General features: G+C 41.5%; 1 protein-coding gene across 1 annotated transcript in view; it reads left to right on the top strand.

Annotated features, from left to right (window-relative positions):
- Nucleotides 1-21,654, top strand: part of MMP20 (matrix metallopeptidase 20) — a 49,819-nt gene that overhangs the window by 7,508 nt on the left and 20,657 nt on the right. Inside the window, exons 2-6 of the mRNA XM_004052031.5 lie at nt 787-1,034; nt 5,944-6,092; nt 7,989-8,114; nt 8,921-9,082; nt 11,349-11,490. Of these exons, the coding sequence (XP_004052079.1) occupies nt 787-1,034; nt 5,944-6,092; nt 7,989-8,114; nt 8,921-9,082; nt 11,349-11,490 (827 nt within the window). The remainder of the gene's footprint in view (nt 1-786; nt 1,035-5,943; nt 6,093-7,988; nt 8,115-8,920; nt 9,083-11,348; nt 11,491-21,654) is intronic.

Here is a 21,654-nt window from a genome sequence, read left to right as displayed (position 1 = left end):
CCTGTATTTGCATGCCCCTGCATCACTCATTTTACCCTAATCCCAGCCCTGAGTCATAGAAAAGTGTTTTGAACAATATATACTGAGGGGCTTTATGTCTTTTTGTGCAAATGAAAGCCTTGTAATTTATGGCTTATTTTATTTGCTTCAAGAGACAAAGAGCCTTGCCTAGGAAAGTTGTCTCATGGAAACAAAATCCAGCCCACATACTAAACACATCTGAACTCATTAAAATCCTCAGCTGAAGAAAAGGTGGACCCTCTGCCTTTGTAAAGTATGAGAGGCTGCAATACAATGCCTTTAAGAGTTAAAAGCATACTGATCTTGCATTATGTACAGTGGAAAGATGATACCAATAACTGTTTACCAAAGAAATCAGATAGCCTTTGTTTTGCAAATTGGGTAAAGAACTTCAGTGACAAATAAGTGATCCATGGAAATAATGTTCACATCAGCTTCCTTCCCTGAATTTTTTTCTTTTAAAAAAATTAGAAGCAAAAAGGCGTATTTGTTATATTCATTGCATTGTAGAAAAACTATAAAATGCAGGTGGACAAAAGGAAATAATTAAATAATCTATAATCCCCACTACCCAAAACCAATCATCGTTAATAATTTGGAGTATAGCTAAGCTTTATGTAAACAAATATGTCTACTTTTTTCATAAATGGGAAAATACTCTACACACTGCTTTTAATACATCAGGAATGCTGTCCCCTGCCTTACCTGAGCATGAGTATTTCCCAGACTACGCTGTAGACGCGTCAGCCTGCCTCTCCATTTCAGGCGTATCTTGACAAATATTACACAAATAAAGAAGGACACCAGATTGGTGAGATGGTTGCAAGAGGAAGCAATTCCATGATAAGGAAGATTAAGGAGCTACAAGCGTTCTTTGGCCTCCAAGTCACCGGGAAGTTAGACCAGACCACAATGAACGTGATCAAGAAGCCTCGCTGTGGAGTTCCTGATGTGGCCAATTATCGCCTCTTCCCTGGTGAACCCAAATGGAAAAAAAATACTTTGACATACAGGTAATGAGATCAAGTCTTTCCAAATTCAGAGAAAAACACCCCCTCTCTCTTTTTCCCTTTTCTTGAAAAAATATTTTCCTTCTCATCCGTATAAAAATCCTGACACCTCACAAGCATAAGAATAAGAACTTTTTAGGTCCATCCGTCAGGCAATGACAATGGGCAATTCACCAGAAGATATGGTCTTAGGATTATCATAATGACTGGCTATTTTAGGCATTCCAAACAATTTTACCAGCGAGAAACAACACAATTATCTTTAATCTAGTCTAGGATTAATGACCTGGCAGTACAAACCAGTTTTCTTAAAACAACCTGCTTAATGAGAAAGAAAAAAATAACCTACTAATAATTTATTTCATTGATTCCAAAAATCTTTTATTGATGATTCAAGAAATGCATTCCATTTGAGGGTTATAAAGGTGAACAGGTCAACTTTCTTGACCTTAGGGAACTCACAGTCCTTTAAGGAGAGACAGACATGCAAACAGACAGCTGTAGCTCTGTGTGAAAAGTGCAAAAGCATAGCTCTAAGCAGTGAACTGTGGGACCACAGTTCACATGGACAGAGCTATCAAGTGGCCCAGGGACCAGCAGTAACATCTGAGCCTGATTCGAAGGCCAAGCAGAAGCAGTTCCACTCTTAGCCCCAGGCTCCTCTCACTCCCTCCCTGCCCTCTTTCTTCCCTCCCCTAATCCTCTGGCTTCATCCCTTATAAACCAAAGGGACACACCCAACTAGAACCTCTGTCCCTCCCTGCTGTGCTCAGGGTACGGAGTCTGGAATTCCCTCTCCCAGAGCCAGACCTGATTCTGGGAGCCAGCGCAGACTTCCTCCCCAGGTTGGTCCAACCAAGGGCAAACTATGTATGGTACCTGCCCCTCAGCCTGAGGTAGGAGTGGATGGTGCCTGCCTGCGTGGGCCTCATGCATGACAGATGGGTGCAGGTCAGAAAAGAAGAGTGGCCTCCACTCTTTGTGGTCCTGCCCCAGGCCTTGCACATGTAAGGAGTTTTCTAAGAAGAAAACCAGACCAAGCATATAGCAGCAGAGAGTGGACAGACTGGCATGTTGATGGGCAGCATTCCCACCACAAGTGCCTAGTGCATGCGGCTGCAGCAGAGGGTGCAGGAAGGGCAATGGCAGGAAATGAGCTGGAGGGGCAGCCTGAAGGGCAACTAGAGCGTGATGTCAAGGAGTTTGGACTTTATCCCCAGGGCAGTGGAGAGCCAGGCCAGGACCAGGATCAGATTTCGCTTTTAGGATGAGCACATCTAGATGATAACTGGAGATGGGGAAAGGCTGGACTCGTGCAATAGTCTAAGCAGTGGTATGGTAGAGCTGCCTCCTAATAGCTCACAGAAGCCAATCCTTAAAATGTCAGGAATTTTGCAGCCACTTGTTAAGCTCCCAAGAATTTTGTGAGCTGGTTGCTAAGACAGCCATTGTTAAATTATGTAAATTTACAATTAAATAAATCATATTAAATTACATTAAATAAATTAAATTATATTATATTAAATAAATTATATTAAATAAGTATATTATTTCATATTTATATTTATTATTAAAATATATTTTTGTAGTAATAAATAAAATACTATTTATTAATAATATATTATTAAAACATATTATTTTATAATAATAAATAAAATACATTATTTATTATTATATGTTATATTATTTAATATGTATAATTATTTAATACATTATATTAAATACATTATATTAAATAATTACATTAATATAATAAATTATATTAAATAAATTATATTAAAAATAAAGGTAATAAAAACATATTGCCTCCTATTTCACTACATTTTATTATTTTCTCTGTTCATGAGGCTATGTACATCTGTATAATCTGGGTGGTTCATTCATGCTCATCTCTTCACAACCTGGCATTCAGTGATGGTAAATTGGTAGCTTGAATTAGCCATAGTGAGAATACTTACAACACAGAAATCAGCAAGTCATACAAATCAAGTGGGTTTTTTTTTTCTCCTTGTAGAGCCACTTGTTAACCTGTTCCAGCACACCAGTGAGTCCATTTGATCAAAGGAGGGGCCAGAATCCAGGGAACAGTCATGAATCCCCTAGGCCACTTGTTACCTGCTATCAGCCAATAAATCCATAAGGTGGCAGGCTGAACAAAAAAATCAAAGCAATTGGGGGAGAAAAACCTCATAGGAGTTGAACACAAAAGTGATTCTGAAATAGTAAAAATAAGACAAGAAAAATGTGTACGCATCGACAGAGTCTTTTCATAGTTTTCTTAAAGTAAACTGTGTTCTGGAATTTTAGTCCATGACTATGTACAACAAAGACGAGAAGCATGGGTCAAGATAATGTCATGCTTAGGGAAGTATAATATTCTTGTGATAAGCTGGGCAGTCTTAAAACCCCCTCAACACACACATTGCCTATCCACTCTTGCTCCCCAACAACTCTACCATCCCCTCCCCATGAAAAAGGACACTAGAGGCTATCACAGTACTCTGCCTGTGTAGCTACTGACTTTCAGAATAACTTCTTACAACATAACCCAGAGGATTACAAAAGGAAAAAAAATACAGCATAGTGCTTATATGCATAAGCTTCGGAGTCAGACAGAACTGGGCTCAAACCTGACTAATCATAACATGTAGATGATGATGATGATCTTCCTCTTAGGGGTCGAAGTGAGGATTAGATAAATGCCACATTAAAAAGTGCATATAGCAACAGCACATAGTATGACTTCAAAGAATATTGGCTAGTATTACTATTGCTTTATCAAGCTCCAGACCCTGATTCGGGGATCCCTTTTTCCATATTCTCTTCTTCTCTGGTGCTATCCCTCTCTCCTTCCTTGTCTTCTCCAGGCCAACACACAAAGTCAGCTCAAAGATATGGCTGACTTATCAAAAATGCGAGGGCATGTCAAAGTACTAAGTCCACCTAGTTGTGATAAATTGCAGACTCATATTATGCAGTGGGCTTGGCATATTTTGAAAGCATTAAATAGTCCCTTTAAGGATCTGTCTGGTTTCCCCCCTCCAATTCTATTGCTCTCTTCTTTTGGCCCCAAACCTGGGGTTAAAGAGCTCCTTGTTCCTTCCCTCTCAAGTCCTGAATTGAGCTATTTGCTATCCTTTCGGTGGGCACAGTCCTTTCATTTGGGACCCTAGGATTACTGCTGTTGGTTTCTCATTGAAATTGTACCATCTGCATTATAATAACCTAAGATACCTCTCAAAACACAGATTTCTGGATCATACCTGTATTTTTAGCAAGCTTCCTAGGTAATTATCACAGGTCCTAAACTTCGAGAGCCACTGAGTGGGCCCCAAAACAGCTAGCTTTAATTCTTTAATTCATTCATTTATTTATCAAGCAATTGCTAAGCATCTGCTATGTGCAAGGCGCTAAACTAGGAGCTAGAGAGAGAGAGAGAAAGCAGGGCCGGTCCCTGCTCATGGGGTTGGCTCTCACAGACACAGCTTCTCACTTTGCATCATATTCCAGCCCAGCCCAAGGTCTCGGGTAGAAGTTGCCCTCCCTGCCTTTCATTTGTGTGCTGCCAGAAATCCCCAGACCCTGGGCTTCAGAGCAGAAAGTTCTAACAATCACCAACTCTGACTCCACCCACAGTCCAAAAAGCACTACATTTTTCTGCCTTCAGGTGTCATTGTCACACCAGTAATTGCTGAAAGGCTCACCCTTTTTTCAGTTCCAGTGAGCCTCCGTTTTTAAAGCTAGCCCTTCCTCTTTAAGAACGTATTATTTTGGGCTGGGGGCAGTGGCTCACGCCTGTAATCCGAGCACTTTGGGAGGCTGAGGAGGGCGGATCACCTGAGGTCAGCAGTTCAAGACCAGCCTGGCCAACATGGTGAAACCCCGTCTCCACCAAAAATATAAAAATTAGCCCGGCGTGGTGGCGGGCGCCTATAATCCCAGCTACTCAGGAGGCTGAGGCAGGAGAATCAATTGAACCTGGGAGGCAGTGGTTGCAGTGAGCAGAGATCATGCCATTGCACTCCAGCCTGGGCGACAAGAGCAAAACTCCATCTCAAAAAAAAAAAAAAAAGAAAGAAAGAAAAGAAAAAGAAAAAAGAAAAGAATGCATTATTCTGAGGAAAAAAAAAAACCTTTCCCAATAGCCCTGGGGAAATCCTGAGGAGCTTTGAATAAAAATTAGCAACACTTCAAAACTCCACATTTCTATTTTTTATAATTGAAAACATCCAGTCCCTTTGGGGAAAAAGAGGTCCTCTGTCAATGAAAATGACTTTAAGAAAAATTGACTACTTACTACCTGTAACATTTCACAAGTTTTATTTATCTTATTTATTTATTTAATTATTTTTGAGTGAAGTCTCACTGTGTCACCCAGGCTGGTGTGCAGTCGCCCGATCTTGGCTCACTGCAACCTCCACTTCCCAGGTTCAAATGATTCTTCTGCCTCAGCCTCCCAAGTAACTGGGACTACAGGTTTGTACCACCACGCCCAGCTAATTTTTGTATTTTTAGTAGAGATGGGGTTTCACCATCTTGGCTAGGCTGATCTCGAACTCTTGACCTCAAGTGATCCTCCCACCTCAGCCTTCCAAAGCGCTGGGATTACAGGCATGAGCCACTGCGCCCGGCCACAAATTTTATTCTTTTAAGTCGGTGATAGTATAACAACAATGAAAGCTAAATGGTTTCAGTACCGGATTATCCCAACTGTCTCTCATCTCTCCCTTTCATTTGTCTTGTTGTTTCATATGCAGAAATTTAACATATAATAAAGCAAAATAAGAATTATTATTTCAGAGAAAAATCTAAATTGTAGATTTACATTTAACGTTTTTTGAATACAACAGATAATTCTTGCCTTCTTCGGAGCAGTTACTGAAAAGAAAACATGTTCCTTCCGTTTTCACAGAATATCTAAATACACACCTTCCATGAGTTCTGTCGAGGTGGACAAAGCAGTGGAGATGGCCTTGCAGGCCTGGAGTAGCGCCGTCCCTCTGAGCTTTGTCAGAATAAACTCAGGAGAAGCGGATATTATGATATCTTTTGAAAATGGAGGTATTGTGGTACTTGGATTCCATATACTAATTCAAAGGAGAGTTGTCCCAATACTGTTCCTTCTACATCTTTAATTCGAGTGATCACACACTCCTCCTTCACACAGCGCTGTGACGGGCCAAGGCCAAGACCATGGCAAAGCCATGATCTTCATCTGGCCGGAAAATAGAACCAAAGGAGTTCTTAGCATGTCTTGTCATCATCAGACACAGCTGTAGAGTAGATTGACTGTAACAAACTTTCATTATGACTTTGCCCCACTAGGGGACAAATTCTTGCAGATTTTGCTTTCCCGTTAGCCACATGAACTCATCCATTCCCATGATAGTGTTTATCACTTATATAACCCCTTCTATATTAGCCAAGGATATCCTACCATGAATCCTCACTGAAGCAAATACCTTCCACAGTGACCTTGAAGCAGCTTTCCCCCTGCAGCAATGGTTAGGAAAGTGTCGTTTCTGTCTTGCCCACACTTGCAGACCACCTTCTGGGAGATATGCAAGAGATCTGCCTCCAACTTTCCCACTTCTTCTCCATTCTATTGCTCACCCCGTTAAGGAGTAGAGGCGTAAGTTTGTGCAGGGAGTGGTGAGAGCTCTGAGCCCTTTTCAGGGAAGCAAGTCTAGGAAATAGATAAAGGGAGGGCCAAATGGCTCATAAAATTTCTTTTCCTTCTCAGCTTCCTAATAGTCAGGGTGAAAGCTATTACCTATTCCCCTCCTCAGATAACATTTCTAGTGTCCTTGTCATTTCAAGCCCAGATCTTAATTTTAATCTGATGTCACTGGGGGGAAAACATGCTTAGGAGCTAGGAAAAAGAAGATCAAGCAAGTCCTGAGAATAAAGCCTTTAGAAATGGCCCTGGGCGTGACCTGGCCCAGGTTAGGTCCTATTCCTCCCAGAAGACAAAGGCCACCCCTGGTGAAGTGGCAGGGAGAGCAGTGTGACTCGGGGTAGCTTTGAAGGCCAAGGAATGAATGTCTGGCTCTCTCTTGATCTTTCAAGCTTACAGTCTGTCCCCTAATACACAAGCCAACCAGGGACTGTGCTGCCATTGCATGAAGTCCTCGGTGTGTGCACCTGAGTAGACTGCATTTCACTGAAACCTGAGAAATGGCATACCAGAACTTTGTTCTGTCGGCTTTCAAAAAAAAAAAAAAAAAAACTAAAACTGGGTATCCTTACTAAGATTTTTTTAAGTGGTAAACTATATCCCTCATTTTGTTCTTCCTCCTCCTCTTCTATTAAATTTGTAATGAATTGTTAGTTAAAATAGATAATTAAACAAAAACTTAAAAAGCTTTAAAAGTTAGGATTTTATAAACACCTTTATGACTTTCATATGTTTTCCACATGAAAGTATGTCAAAATTACAGAGAGATTTTTGACACTTCCTTAAACTGTATTGTGCTATAGAAACAGAAAGCACACACTTGTTAAATTCACTATCACTGTCTCAGCTGAATCAAATTTGAAAGGTCATTCTGCTAACAGGTTCACATTCCAATCAGTGGGGTAGGTTTTGCTATCGAATGCCGCCCCCCTCCCCCACCCCGCCCCACCCCGGTCGTTCTCCTTTTGTAATCTGTGGCACATGCAAAGTCCACAGTATCCTATGTGTCAGTTAACAGATGTCATGATAGCAACAATAACCCAAAACAGGTGTTTTTTTTATTGCTAATGCTTACTATCTTTGCAGTATGAATTAGCCTTTTTTATTTTTCAATGGGCAGTTACTCATTGACAAATGAACTTCCCATTATAACAAATAAATACTGAAAAGTGAATTTAAGTGTCAATGCTACTCAAAATGTCCCTTTTCTGTAATATGATGCGCCCCTCATAATTGCTAGAAGGACTCAATCTTGTTGGCCTTTCTCCCCACTTGTTTAGATCACGGGGATTCCTATCCATTCGATGGGCCTCGGGGGACTCTAGCCCATGCATTTGCTCCTGGAGAAGGCCTGGGAGGAGATACACATTTCGACAATGCTGAGAAGTGGACTATGGGAACGAATGGTATATATGCACAATTCACCATAACCTGGAAAATATTGTACCTTCTTCTGGGCTCCATCATGAAACCTTGAGGTTCAACGTCCCAAGCCACCCTTTAACTAGGGGGGCTGGCTAGGAAAAACAAGTAAGCCAAAAATCCAAAAGGGATCACATAAGGGAAAAAAATCCACCCCAAATTGTGTTGTAGACTTGTCTGATCTGTTTCATAGCATATCATCTGAAGAACCAGTCATCCCCTTCTCAACGCACTGCTCTCGTTTCCTTCAACAACCTAGTATTTATGATTTCTTACTTGTTCTTGGAAATGGGCTACATTCAGAAATGACCCAAGAGAATCAGTACTGTCCTGAGAAGTGTGTTGGGGATGGGAATAAAGTTTCCAGAATATCATACAGGTCATCTGGAAATCTTCAGTGTGAAACGTGTGGATCAAAAGGTGTAGGCTGTAATAGCAGGGAACTATTAAGGCATATGTGGTCTAAATTTATGAATTATTGCCAAATAGCATTGCCACTATTTGCTCCAAGTCTCTCCTTTATCAGTCTACCAAACATCACTGATGATGAATAAAATGGATTGATGTGCATTTCCGTCCTCCCCCACCCCCAACCCCCTTCTAGCCAAGGGGGGAAGAATTAAAGTCACCAAAGCTAAGTGCCAGAATAACCTACCAACCTTTGAATAATCCAGTTAGGAAAAGGAGATGGGTTAACTGTAATGTGGGCATAAATTATACTATAAAGATGGAAGATGGAGAAAACAAAAACCTGTGTTGATACTGTTTTTTTCTCTCTCATATTGTCTAGGTTTTAATTTGTTTACCGTTGCTGCTCATGAATTTGGCCATGCCCTGGGCCTGGCCCATTCCACAGACCCATCAGCACTGATGTACCCAACTTATAAGTACAAGAATCCCTATAGATTCCACCTCCCCAAAGATGATGTGAAAGGGATCCAGGCATTATACGGTAAGATTATTACCTTCTTTGATGACTAACCCTGAAATTGGCAGGCATTCAGTCTCCTAATTAAAGAAAGTGCATTTTATCTGCATTGGTAAAGATCAATCTAGAAACCATAGCCCCAACTATGCCTTCTTGTGAAGAGCTGGTTTGCTAGTTATAAATATGTGAGTGATGTGTGATTAAATTTTGCATCTTTCCTTTACAGCATATTAGTCCTGGATAGCCTTAGAAAATATAGTCATTTGTCTGTTTGTTTGTGTTTTTCCTTTGAGTGCAGGTTAGAATTTACACATTGGGAGAGGATGGATATAGTTTATAGTTCATATATGTGGTGCTTACCCATTTGCAGATAAGTGACCTTATCTCCCTAAAAATAGCAATCATGATTAAAATAACTCTGCACCCAGTCATGTAGCCGATCTGCAGTTTACAAAACAGGTTCATGTGTGTAGTCTTACACCAGCCTCACAACCAACCTGTGGGGTGTGAAGTGTTTTCCTCATTTGATAGCTGAGAAAGCTGAGGTTTGAAGACAGTAAGTATCCTAAGATATCCTAAGATGAGTTACCTCAAGTATTAATATTCTTCCAAAAGGTAATAAGGGATTATTAGAAACTCTGTATCCAATTTTCCTTAAGGGAAAAACAAACCAATTAATCCATCAGAAGGAATCTTGAAACATCCTTAGACCTTGACAATTTTTCTTTAATGGATAAAAGGCAAAAAGATCTAGGAAATTGCTTTTCCCTTGAGCCCTGGAGACCTGGTTATTAGGCTTCTGATTATCAGAGCCTTCCCCATCTTCTCAGTGCCTAGAGACCCAGATCCCCCAACAGCTTCCTGGGGTGCTAGGAATCTGGCCCCAGGGGATCTGGAGGGTGGGAAGCCCAGAAATGGGCACACCATTCAAAATCGGTCAGATTTCACCTGAGGCACAAAAGACAAATTTCATCCCAAGAAGCTTCAGCCAGCTCTATCCATTTCCAGGAGGGGGAAAGCACCAGATCTGCCTGACCCTTGAGGGACAGGAAAAATGCCGTGAATGTCTCCATGTCACAAACTCAGCTCCAGAGCCTTGGTGGCAGTGTTCCAATGGGAAGCGATTCCTGTGGGCCACCGAGAAGGGCTGAGCTCAAACACTTGCCTTTAGAGGTCCTTGTGCCCTGGAAAGTCACTGCCTTCGGATGGCCACTGTCACTCAGCCAGGAGGCAAAGCACATATTTTGGCACAGCTATTATGACACAGGTGAACGAAATGTGAAAACATGGGTTTATGTTACAAGGGAGCATTCATATCACCCACCCGATCGCTTGCCGCTGCTGACCCTCTCCAATTTCCAGCTTCGATATTCTCCCAAAGCCTCACCCCGCCTCTGATCTTCGCCTTGATGCTAACCCTACTCCATCCCTGATCTCAAACCTCATCTGACCCTTATCAGAGGCCTGAACCTTTCCCTTCCCTGTGCCTCATTCCTTCCCTGACTCTCACCTGTGATTATGACGAGGCTTCATCAAAGAGCAGGAACCTGCCAGAGGTGACAGTCCAAGCTGTGCAGGCTCATTCTTCTGGAGCTGGGACACAGTCCTGAGAGATGCGGAGCAGGAGAGGAGACTCGCTGATAGCTCTCGCAAGATTCGGGTCCATGTTTTCCAAAACCATCCACCAGAAGATACCTTTAAATAGCAAACACCTTCAGTGTACTTCAGTTTCACAAGAATTTGCTCAGTTTTTCCTGGATGCCTAGTAAAAGACAAAAGCACAGGGCAGGATGCCAAGGAGTCTATGAAAATAATAGGAAAACACACAAGAAAGTTTTCTTATTGAGAAAAAAAGAACTTAATTACAAACAAACAATCCATGCCAATTTTTAAATTACATTTCTAATTTGGAACACTTGTAGATATCAAAGAAGTTCTGTAATAAAATAATAATCTTTAGAAGACTTACTATGTGCCAAGCACTCTGCTACCTGCTTTACAGGAATTATTTAATTCTCACAACAGCCTTCTGAGATGAGTACTATTATTATCCCTCCCTTTTAACAAGTGAGGAAGCTGAGGCTTGCAAAGTTGAATAATGTACCTCAAATCACACAGCTCAGCAACCAGGAGAGCTGGGACTCAAACCCAGGTCTACCTGCCCTCAACAGCCATGATCACGATCACATGTCCAGCGTGAAAGTGTACAACCTCCCCTGGGGCTCTAGAGCAGAAGTGTGTGAACTCCAAATTCCCGTTACCATTTTGACCAACTCATTTTGAATCCTAGGACCTCGGAAAGCATTCCTGGGGAAGCCCACTCTGCCCCATGCCCCCCATCACAAGCCATCCATCCCTGACCTCTGTGACTCCAGCTCATCCTTTGACGCTGTGACAATGCTGGGGAAGGAGCTCCTGCTCTTCAAGGACCGGTAAGCCTCAGACACGCCACCAACTCTCATTGGGCCTCATCTCCACTCCCAGACAAACGTCATCCCACAGGTCCTTGTTGCTGCCGTGTATGAAGATCATGCAGAAATGCTGTCCTATGCAGCAGAAGGGTGGGAGGCAGGGGTCTTTGGGAGAGATAGAGAACTGCCAAAACTACTGTTTGTGGTGCACCTACTGTGGTCTTGCTACTGTGCTAACTTATGTCCGTATATGGACAATATTTATTGTAACCTTTTTCACTGTAGAGATTAGAATCCCTAATGTGCAGATAAAGAAAGCAGCTCAAAGACAGCAAGCAAGTTTCCCAAGGTGACAGTTAAATGGCTGAGCTAGGACACCAGCCTGAATTGGTCTGATGTCCATTTTGTTTACCACTTTATCCCTAGTGAGTGTGCATAGCAAATGCTCAATAAATATTTGGTGAATGAGGGTTGGCTAGCTGGACAGATGGACAGATAGGAGATTGGATAAAAGGATGGATGGATGGATGGATGATCAGATGGATAGATAGGTAGGTAGATAATTCCAAGGCCAGCATTCTTCCGAAACTGCTCCTTTTCAGTGCCTCCGGGCCTTTCACAGAGAAGGCAGATCCCTCTTCTCCCCCAACTCTGGTTTCTTGGGGAGTAAGGCTGTTGTCTCCATGATGCTGGTTACTCCAAATACTTCTTTCCGTGGAGGCAAAGAGAAACATAGCAACATTCACCCCATTCCTCCCTTTGCTGGGGACAGAATTCAATCACACCAGAATAGGCAGAGGCATCTCAGGAGCATTCATGTGTGGCATTATTTTTTCTTCTTCTTCACTATTGCAAAACTGTTTATGGAGCCCATTGTGGTTTTCAAGCAGTGTAGTCTCATGTATGAGAAGGTGTATGAGTAGGGGACTCCAAAAGACCTGCAAGATAGTGAGACATAAGCTCTAAAAGTTAGGCCCATGAAACAAAACAAGAAGCAAGTATCTGGGAAGATCTAGAGAGAGTTCCCTGAGGAGCAGACGTTTGAGAAGTGTGATGTTCCTTATCTTGTATGCTTTTGGGGATATATTGTTGAGCTACTATTATAAGAATACTTTTTGCTCCTTCAGCACAGAGAGAAAGTAACAAAGTGTTTTTTAAAAAGCAAAATTTACCCAGAATCCCACCACCTGGAGTGTATCAGTCTGCAGGAGCTGCTATAACCAAGTACCATAGACCTGGTGGCTTAGACAACAGAAATTTATTCCTCACAGTTTTGGAGGGTAGGAAGTTCAAGATCAAGGTACTGCAAGGTAAGTTTCACCCCAAGGCCTCTTTTCCTGGCTTGTAGGCAGCCGCCATCTTGCTGTGAGCTCTCATGATCCCTTCATGTACAGAGAGGGAGAAGGAGTGAGATTTCCAGTTTCTCTTCTTACAAGTGCACTAGTCCCATCATGGGGCCCCCACCCTCATGACCTCATGAGTCAGGAATGTCCTCTTCCAGCACTAACCCTAACTACTTCTTGAAGGTAATACCATCCCATTGAACGTTAAGGCTTCAGCATAGGAATTTGGAGGGCACATAACACAGAGCATTCCCATTGTTAAGCATATTGTTGTATGTCCCTCCTGACATTTTCTCTGGATAGAGAGCTAGATATTGTACATATGGGAGTAGGGCGCAATGATTTCCAAAAAAATAGGATTTTACTAGTGGTGTTGATTTATAAACTTTTTCACTCACAAAATTTTATTTTTTCCTGTCAATGGATTTTAATTCTCATCCTTTATATATTATATGTTATTCCAATGAATAGATATATCATTACTTAATCAATCCCATACTGGATTATTTCTAATTTTTAAAAATTAGAAACATCTTGAACTAAATCTTTGACAATGAACAGACATTCACTTTTCAAAGGCAAATTAGAGCCGAGCCCAGGAACCCAGGCTTTCACAGCAGAGTCAGTGGGTGGCCCTACTGCTTACTGATGAGGTGATCCCCAGCAAGTAATGTGCCAGACACATAATGTCAATAAATGGCAGTTACTATTCTTAAGAGTGGGAATCAAAAAATATTTACAATGGCGGGGAGGCTTATAAACAACTTCAGGTATTTAGAGAACCCAATTGATTCTTTTGTGTTATTAATTTTCTGATGATTTTTTATTTTTAAGACACTGACCATTGACATTTTTCTTGAATATTACCAAAAAGTACACCAAATGGAATTGGTAAGCAATGACCTGGGAGTGGTAGACCAGGCAGGGCAGGAGGAGCTTGAAGCACAGATCTGAGTAACCTTGGCTTCACCTAAGGGATATCATTGTCAGGCTCCATACTCCCAGACACTGAAATAGCATGTAGCACTCATTCAGTGATAAAGCAGTGAGGTGCTAGCCATCATGCAGGGTGTAGCTTATTCTTGTGGTAAATATCAGAGGTTGCAGTGGGGGCAAAGGAGGCAGTGAAGTCAAACATATGATACCATTTCATTCAATGATCATTGTTTTCTTAAAAAAAAGCAAAAAAAAAAACCCTCTGTTTATCAAACTGTGAGCATTTAGCAATTACTAATGACTACTTAAAGTCAATACATCTTTTGACATAGTCTTGATTACAAATACTGAGGGTGATAACAGACTAGTAAGTGAGACATTGGTGCAAGAGACGTCTAGAAATGAAAAATCAGCAGAGGGACTACAGGAGAGATGGCCTGCTACCATGTAAGTATCTGCTTAGTCACCACCTTCTCATCTTCTTCCATTTCAGACTCAATGAGCTACTGCGGTAGGGCAGATGATTCCAAAGAACTAGAACAAGCTATAAGCAGGATGGGGAGTCAGGAGTGGTCCCAGCACTGGACTTGCCACTAACTCACCGTGGCACCTGGAGCTTCTCTTCCTTTTCTATAAAGTGAGGGAGTTGTCTGCAATAATAGTGACTTAAAAGTGTTCAGTACTTACTATGCAAAGCACTATATTATCACATCCTTACAATTCCCCTGTGAGGCCTGAAGTATTATTCCTTTTACAAGTCATAGAAAGGATAAGCAACTTGTTCAAGAGTACATAGCTAGTAAGGGGTGGAGCTGGAATTCAAACCCAAACTAGCAAACTTCAGAGTCCGTGCTCCTAACTACCCTGCCTCCTAAGGTGCTGTCCAGAGCTGGAATCCCATGACTCTATAGCTCTGATCCCCTACCAGCTGCCGCTAAAAGTCCCAGAGTGCTTGCTAAGCCTGGACAAAGAACAAAGAATTCTTTCAAGCCACAGTTCTAATGGCAACCAGGGAGCCACTGATTATGAAAGCGCTCCCAGTCTCTTCTCTCCCACTCAACAGCCTGGAATTCCCCATCACCAACAATGATCTGTTGATGGGACATTTCAAGCTGTGGGCATAATAACCACATGGTTTGTTTCCAAAGCAAGATGGAATGCAGTACCTTTTAAAGTCACCGTGAGATTGTCAGATATTCTCCATAGTGTATAAATGTACATTCAAATGTTCTGTGTGAAGAGAAATAAGTGTTAGCTATAATAAGTTGAGAGGCATATATAGAGCTAGATATACTTAATGAACATACACTTACTTTTTATAATAGATGGCAAAATTATTAAGGCTATATCAGATTTCCTCAGTCACTTAGGGAAAATAAGAGAGAAATGACTGGAATTGTAGCCATACCAAAATTATATCAGCATCTATCATATTATGTTGGGTTTTGCCCAATATAATTTTAAGGGTAAAATCAAGAATATCACACACAATCATCTATAAATCTTAGAAGTACAATAGATTTTACAAATAGAGTAAGCATAAAGGTTGATCATATCCAAATCCTTCAGTGTAGAGATAAGGAAAATAGGCACAGGTCTTTTAGCCTCAGCAGACCCTCCCATGAGACCCAGGTCTTCTGACTCCAGCCCAGAATCTATCCTAGTACTAACATAGAAAGCTTTCTGCCTATGAAATGGAAATACCAAGAAAAGCACTGAAATTTAACCTGAATGAACATATGCCCATTGACTGTTATGCATTCGAGTTAGTAGGAAGAGCACTTCCGAGCTGTTCCTTTGCTTCCACGCCCTCTGCTTGCAGGTGGGGCAACCAGTCACAAAGAGGAGGATGTTCATAGACTATCTAGGTTTCCCAAGGATGTCTAATATGTTTCTTCACATTTTTTTTCCAAAATAGGATTCTATATATTTTTTTAATCTGTCACTAATTGTCACATTTTAAAAGATGTTATGTGTCTTAAATTAGAAGGCAAAGAAAAGCATTTTTGGCCGGGCGCGGTGGCTCAAGCCTGTAATCCCAGCACTTTGGGAGGCCGAGGCGGGCGGATCACAACGTCAGGAGATCGAGACCATCCTGGCGAACACGGTGAAACCCCGTCTCTACTAAAAATACAAAAAATTAGCCGGGCATGGTGGCGGGCACCTGTAGTCCCAGCTACTCCGGAGGCTGAGGCAGGAGAATGGAGTGAACCCGGGAGGCGGAGCTTGTAGTGAGCCGAGATCGCGCGACTGCACTCCAGCCTGGGCGACAGAGCAAGACTCTGTCTCAAAAAAAAAAAAAGAAAAGCATTTTTAAGGGTTATGCAAGTAGGAATTGGAGAGAAGAATGGATGTATTAATAAAAGGCATTCTGAGGACTCACCAGTGGGATTAGGACACTAATTTGGTGAGAAGAACAATGGAAAAGGAAAAGTTAAAGCAGGTAGAAGCCTCATGGCTGAGAGTATAATATACAGCATTGTTCACTTAGAAAAATTCAGAGGATTTGTTGGGAACACGATGTAAACAGGGTTAGATGTATCGGATTTAAAGCAATGACAATTTTCACGGAGTTTCATAGAAATAAGCTAGTGCTCAGGGAAGAGGTCACAGTTGGAGGCTTCGTGGGTTTTGAATCTCCCACATAAAGGAGACAGTTAAAGATGTGGAGATGAAAAACAGCTCTGTAGAGAGAATGAGGAGAAAGAAAAAAAGTCTGAAGAATGAGCCTAGGAAATGGAAGAAAACTATTTAATAACAACCAGAGAGATTCAGCACTCCGAAAATAATAACGATAAGAATAGCCGACACTTCGTGGTCATTTGCAACGTGCTATGTGTTGTGCTAAGAATTTTACAGATATTCACTCATTTAATCCATACTGTCATTGTCCTCAGCTGGAATTATAACTTAGTTCTGTTTGACATCAGAGACAAAACCCCTGTGGTGAAATCCCAAATAAATCTGGGAAAAAAGGGTGTATTTTTTTTAAGTGATCAACAGTGGAAAATGTTGCCAAGGTCACCAGACTGAGGACTGAAGAAAAGGGACTGAGTGGCCAGGATAGTTTGGAATGTAGTCACAGCAGAGCAGTGAGGAAGAAAGCCAGATCATGGAAAGGGGTTAAAGAGCAAATGGGGCCAGGCGCAGTGGCTCACACCTGTAATCCCAGCACTTTGGGAGGCAAGGCGAGTGGATCACTGGAGGTCAGGAGTTCAAGACCAGCCTGGGCAACATGGTGAAACCCTGTCTCTACTAAAAATACAAAAAAAATTAGCCAGATGTGGTGGCAGTGCCTTGTAATCCCAGCTTCTCAGGAGGCTGAAGAGGGAGAATCACTTGAACCCTGGAGGCAGAGGCTGCAGTGAGCTGAGATTGCACCACTGCACTCCAGCCTGGGTGACAGAGCGAGACCCTGTCTTAAAATAAATAAATAAATAATAAGAAGCAAATGGGGGAAAACAAAAGAGTTGAGATAGATCATTCATTTGAGAAGCTTGTTAATAACAAAAGAAGTTAAGATAATAGTTGGCAGTGGCAGCAGGGCCAAGACAGGATTTCAGAGGGGGAACTGTTCATGTTTGAAGACAGTGGAGAAAAAGAAATACAAGATGCTCCAGGAAGGAAAACAATAACAGTAACCACTATTTCTGGAGAGTAGATTTGAAATTGGGAATTCCCAGGATGCCATGGGCTTGAGGTAAGCCCACCATGGAACAGGAGGAAGTCTTCCTCCTTCGCATTCTCCCTGGGGATGTGTCTTTTCTGGCTGTAAGATTACTTCCCTGAAAGCCAACAAATGGCATTGTGTTTACTTAGAGCGGTTCTCTGTGATCTATTAAGAATTCAGATAAAGAAGCAGAGGTGAAGTAACATCCCTGACTCATTGTCGTTTCTTCTGAACCACCTGATTCTGAGAGAGGAGGGGCCCTTTACATGTTCACAGGTTATGGCTTATGAATATGGATTTTCACGGGCTCTTCAGATGGGTACAACCACTCTTAATTTAAGGGCACTATGCACAGCTTTGACTATCATTAATCCACACCACTGGCTACAGATGGGTTTTTAGTTGTATGAACTATATTTTTCTTGGGTTCAGTGAGGTGGATGATTCATGGTTGATTTCTTGGTTTCTGACTCATCCTGAACTAAGCCGCCCTGGTTAATGAGTCCCATAGAATGAATGGCTTCTCAGCCAATGACATGACAGTTTGTATTTCAAAGTTTCCAGTGAAACAAACTAAGAAGGAAACTTGGCTATATTGATAAACTCTAAGTTTATATTCTGCATATCATCTATTAATAAATTTGTAGAGTAAAAGCATGTCTTTTTAAAGTGTCTACAAATAAGAGTAGTCCTGAATTTATAAAACACTTTCATATGCATTATTTCAATTGATCCTTTTAAGTGTTTGTGCAGATATTATTCTCACTCTTATTTGACAGTAGGAAATTGAGTCTCAGAAAAATTGAATGACTCACACGAGGTCACACAGCCAGTTATAAAACAAGGTTTCAAGCATTCCTTGTTTTGTTCACTGCACCACATCACCTGATCTCAGGGGAGTGAGCAGTAATTAAACAGAGAATCAAAAAATAGAGGCCGGCATGGTGGCTCATGCCTGTAATCCCAGCACTTTGGGAAGCCGAGGCAGGCAGATCACTTGAGGTCAGGAATTCAAGACCAGCCTGGCCAACATGGTCAAACCCCGTCTCTACTGAAAAAAATACAAAAATTAGCTGGGCAGGTGTGGTGACACTTGCTTGTAGTCCCTGCTACTCGGGAGGCTGAGGCAGGAGAATCGTTTGAACCCAGGAGGCAGAGGTTGCAGTGAGCTGAGATTGCGCCGCTGCACTCCAGCCTAGGCACCAAAGCAAGACTCCATCTCAAAAAAAAAAAAAAAAAAGATAGAAGAAAGACACCCCTTCCCACAAATAGGAAAGAAGATGACAGAGATCAGAATCTAAGAGAGTGTGAGACTAAAGAGGATGAAAATTGGGCCACTCATTCAGCTTGTGCTGAGTTGCCTTGATTGTCCAGCAAATAAAGGGTGAAGGCATCTCCTGAAAATGAAAGTCTGATGGGGTCAGCTTAGGTAGGTGGAGAATGATGACTGGGTAAAACAAAAGAAGACCTTTAAGGCTCGACAACATGCATCAAGTCCCTGGATGCACCAGGCAGGATGCTAAGCCCAAGGATAAAAAGATGAATAATACATGATGCTGGAGGAGGAATTCAAGGAACTAGCAAAGAGCTGCAAGAGGCCAGGTGAAAGTTATCAGAGACCGAATCTCAAATTTGATGAGTCAGTTACTGTTCTTTGGTAAAAGTGAGTGAAAATTTTAAAGAATATGAAACTTGTTGATCAAGTAAGTTCCAATCATCTCTCTGGCACCCGTTCATTTAGCCAACAAATGTGTATTGAACCCTATGTGCCAGCACAGCATTAGATAGTGGGTACATGAAGATAAATAGTGCAGCTAAATATCTAATCAGCAGATCTAAAATATCAATAAACTCCATTGTTTTGCCTTCCTTATCAAAGATCAAATTATAGACTAGTGATATAATCTGTTTATTTTCATTCCAATATATCCTGCAGCTGTTCTTTTCCAAGAGGTTTATAGATTTTTTTGTTTATATTTTAAATCCATTCACAGATGTATAAGGAAGTTACTTGCTATCATTGTTTTTTGTGAGTTTTACTTCACTTATTACTACAATCTATAGCTCTAAGGATGCAAATTGTCTGAGTATGTTACTGTTTTATTGCCACAAGACATCATTTCTTTCATTAGTTTACTGAAATTTTTCATGACTACAGATTCTTTTTGAAATTTGTGATAATTTGGCCAGGCATGGTGGCTCACGCCTGTAATCCCAGCACTCTGGGAGGTGGAGGCAGGCGGATCACCTGAGGTCGGGAGTTCGAGACCAGCCTGACCAACATGGAGAAACCCCACCTCTACTAAAAATACAAAATTAGCCGGGAGTGGTGTCACATGCCTGTAATCCCAGCTACTCGGGAGGCTGAGGCAGGAGAATTGCTTGAACCCAGGAGGCGGAGGTTGCCGTGAACTTAGATCACACCATTGCACTCCAGCCTGGGCAACAAGAGTGAAACTCCATCTCAGAAAAAAGAAAAGAAAAGAAATTTGTCATAATTTATATAAGTGATGGATAGCATTTATTTCTATCCTATGTGCACACTATATACATTACACTACATCATAGTTGTGTTTAAAGCAGGGTTTCTTAACATTGACACTACTGGTATCTTGAGCCAGATAAGTCTTAGTTGTGTTGAGCTGTCTTTTGCATTAGGATGTTTAGTGGCATCCCTGGCTGTACTCATTAGACTCCAATAGCATTGCTCATCCCCACGTGTGACAACCAAAATGTCACCAGATATTGCCTAACGTCCCCCAGGGTGCAAAATCACACTTGATTTAGAATGACTACTTCAATTTAGTCCTCACAATATCCTACATCAATGTTTCTTTAGTAAGGAATTTGAGAGTCTACCACTTGTGAAAAGTTTCAAGAGTACAGTTTTCCTTTGCCTGAGCTCGTAACTACTGCCCTTTACTACCTCTCATGTTGAGTCACTCAAGATGTCACTGTCCCATAACTTCAAATAAAAAGTAGGACTTAGCTTTGCCTAGAGTTGCTTGTTGATTTTTAAGTGAGAAATGCAAGAAAATGCATCTGGCTTTAGAGTGATCAAAGAGAAAGCAGCTGGAAGTCTACTACACCTCATCAGAGACATCATTCAGACAGAGCCTAGTTTTGGGAAGACATATCTGCTCCTCTACCTCCCCACTTTCCCCACATGGCCTCATCATTATAATATTCTGAAATGCACACTTTGTGTCTTAGCACAGCAACTTATAAGAGACAACATTTCAGAGCTATGTATTGAATTGCATTAATTGGAACACACTTGCTATTCAGGTTTCATCCCAGGTTCCCAATTAATCCAAGAAGTAGTTGCGGGATTCTGGATACCCAAAACTGTATTCATTACGAGGTGGTGGAGAGAAAAGAGAAAAGGGAAGCAGTCCCTCTGGCCTTCAGAAAAGCCCAGGTCTGATTGGACCAAGGGTCAAAGTAGAAACAAAGAAAAAACCAGAGGTCACGAGACTGAGCATGAGCAAGTAGGTGAGATTGGACATGTGACTAACATCAAGGCAGCTAGAGCCTGAGCTGGGCCCTCTCTGCCCCTCACCGCCAGTGACCTTTGGGCCAGCAGCCCTTCTGGATCTCAGTTTTTCATCAGTTAAAATATACGCTTTAGATAAGGCTGTGATGTTTGGGGCTTGTGTATTGTCTATGGTGGGTGCCCAATTAGCAGGTAATTAAGGCCTAAGCAAATAATACCTTTTCAAACTAACAGTATCTATCCATATGGCACCTTACAGTTTATAATACACTTTCATATTCTTTATCTCATTTTATCCTTATAATGGTCTCATGATATTGGCCAGGAAATTATTTTTCCCATGCAAGATGATTAAACTGAGGCTTGGAAAGGCTGGTCAGCAGTGGAGTTAAAACTCTAGCCCACATCTTCTCAAACACAATGTGCTTTTCCTTCTGCACCATGATGCCTCTTACGAAACATGAGGAAATATTTATCTTTTCTCAATATATTCCTTTTTTGGATTTTATCATCAGCTTAAGTTGCCTCATCAGGGATACCTTTATTAAGCCCCTAAATGCAATGGGATATACTTCTTGTGTGTTCTCAGAGTATCCTGAACTTAACTCTTCGTAGCACCAATCACTGTGATCGTTACTAATCAGTGTCTACTACTAGATTGTAAACATATTGAGGGCAGGGCCGACATCTTCTTCAGTGTTTCATCCTTGATGTCCACCACAGTGCCTGATGATAGGTGC

This window comes from Gorilla gorilla, chromosome 9 (assembly GCF_029281585.2).
Source record: "Gorilla gorilla gorilla isolate KB3781 chromosome 9, NHGRI_mGorGor1-v2.1_pri, whole genome shotgun sequence".
NCBI classification, from domain to species: Eukaryota; Metazoa; Chordata; class Mammalia; order Primates; family Hominidae; genus Gorilla; species Gorilla gorilla.
The sequence above is the reverse complement of the archived record's forward strand: the minus strand, read 5'-3'. Positions and strand labels throughout refer to the sequence as shown.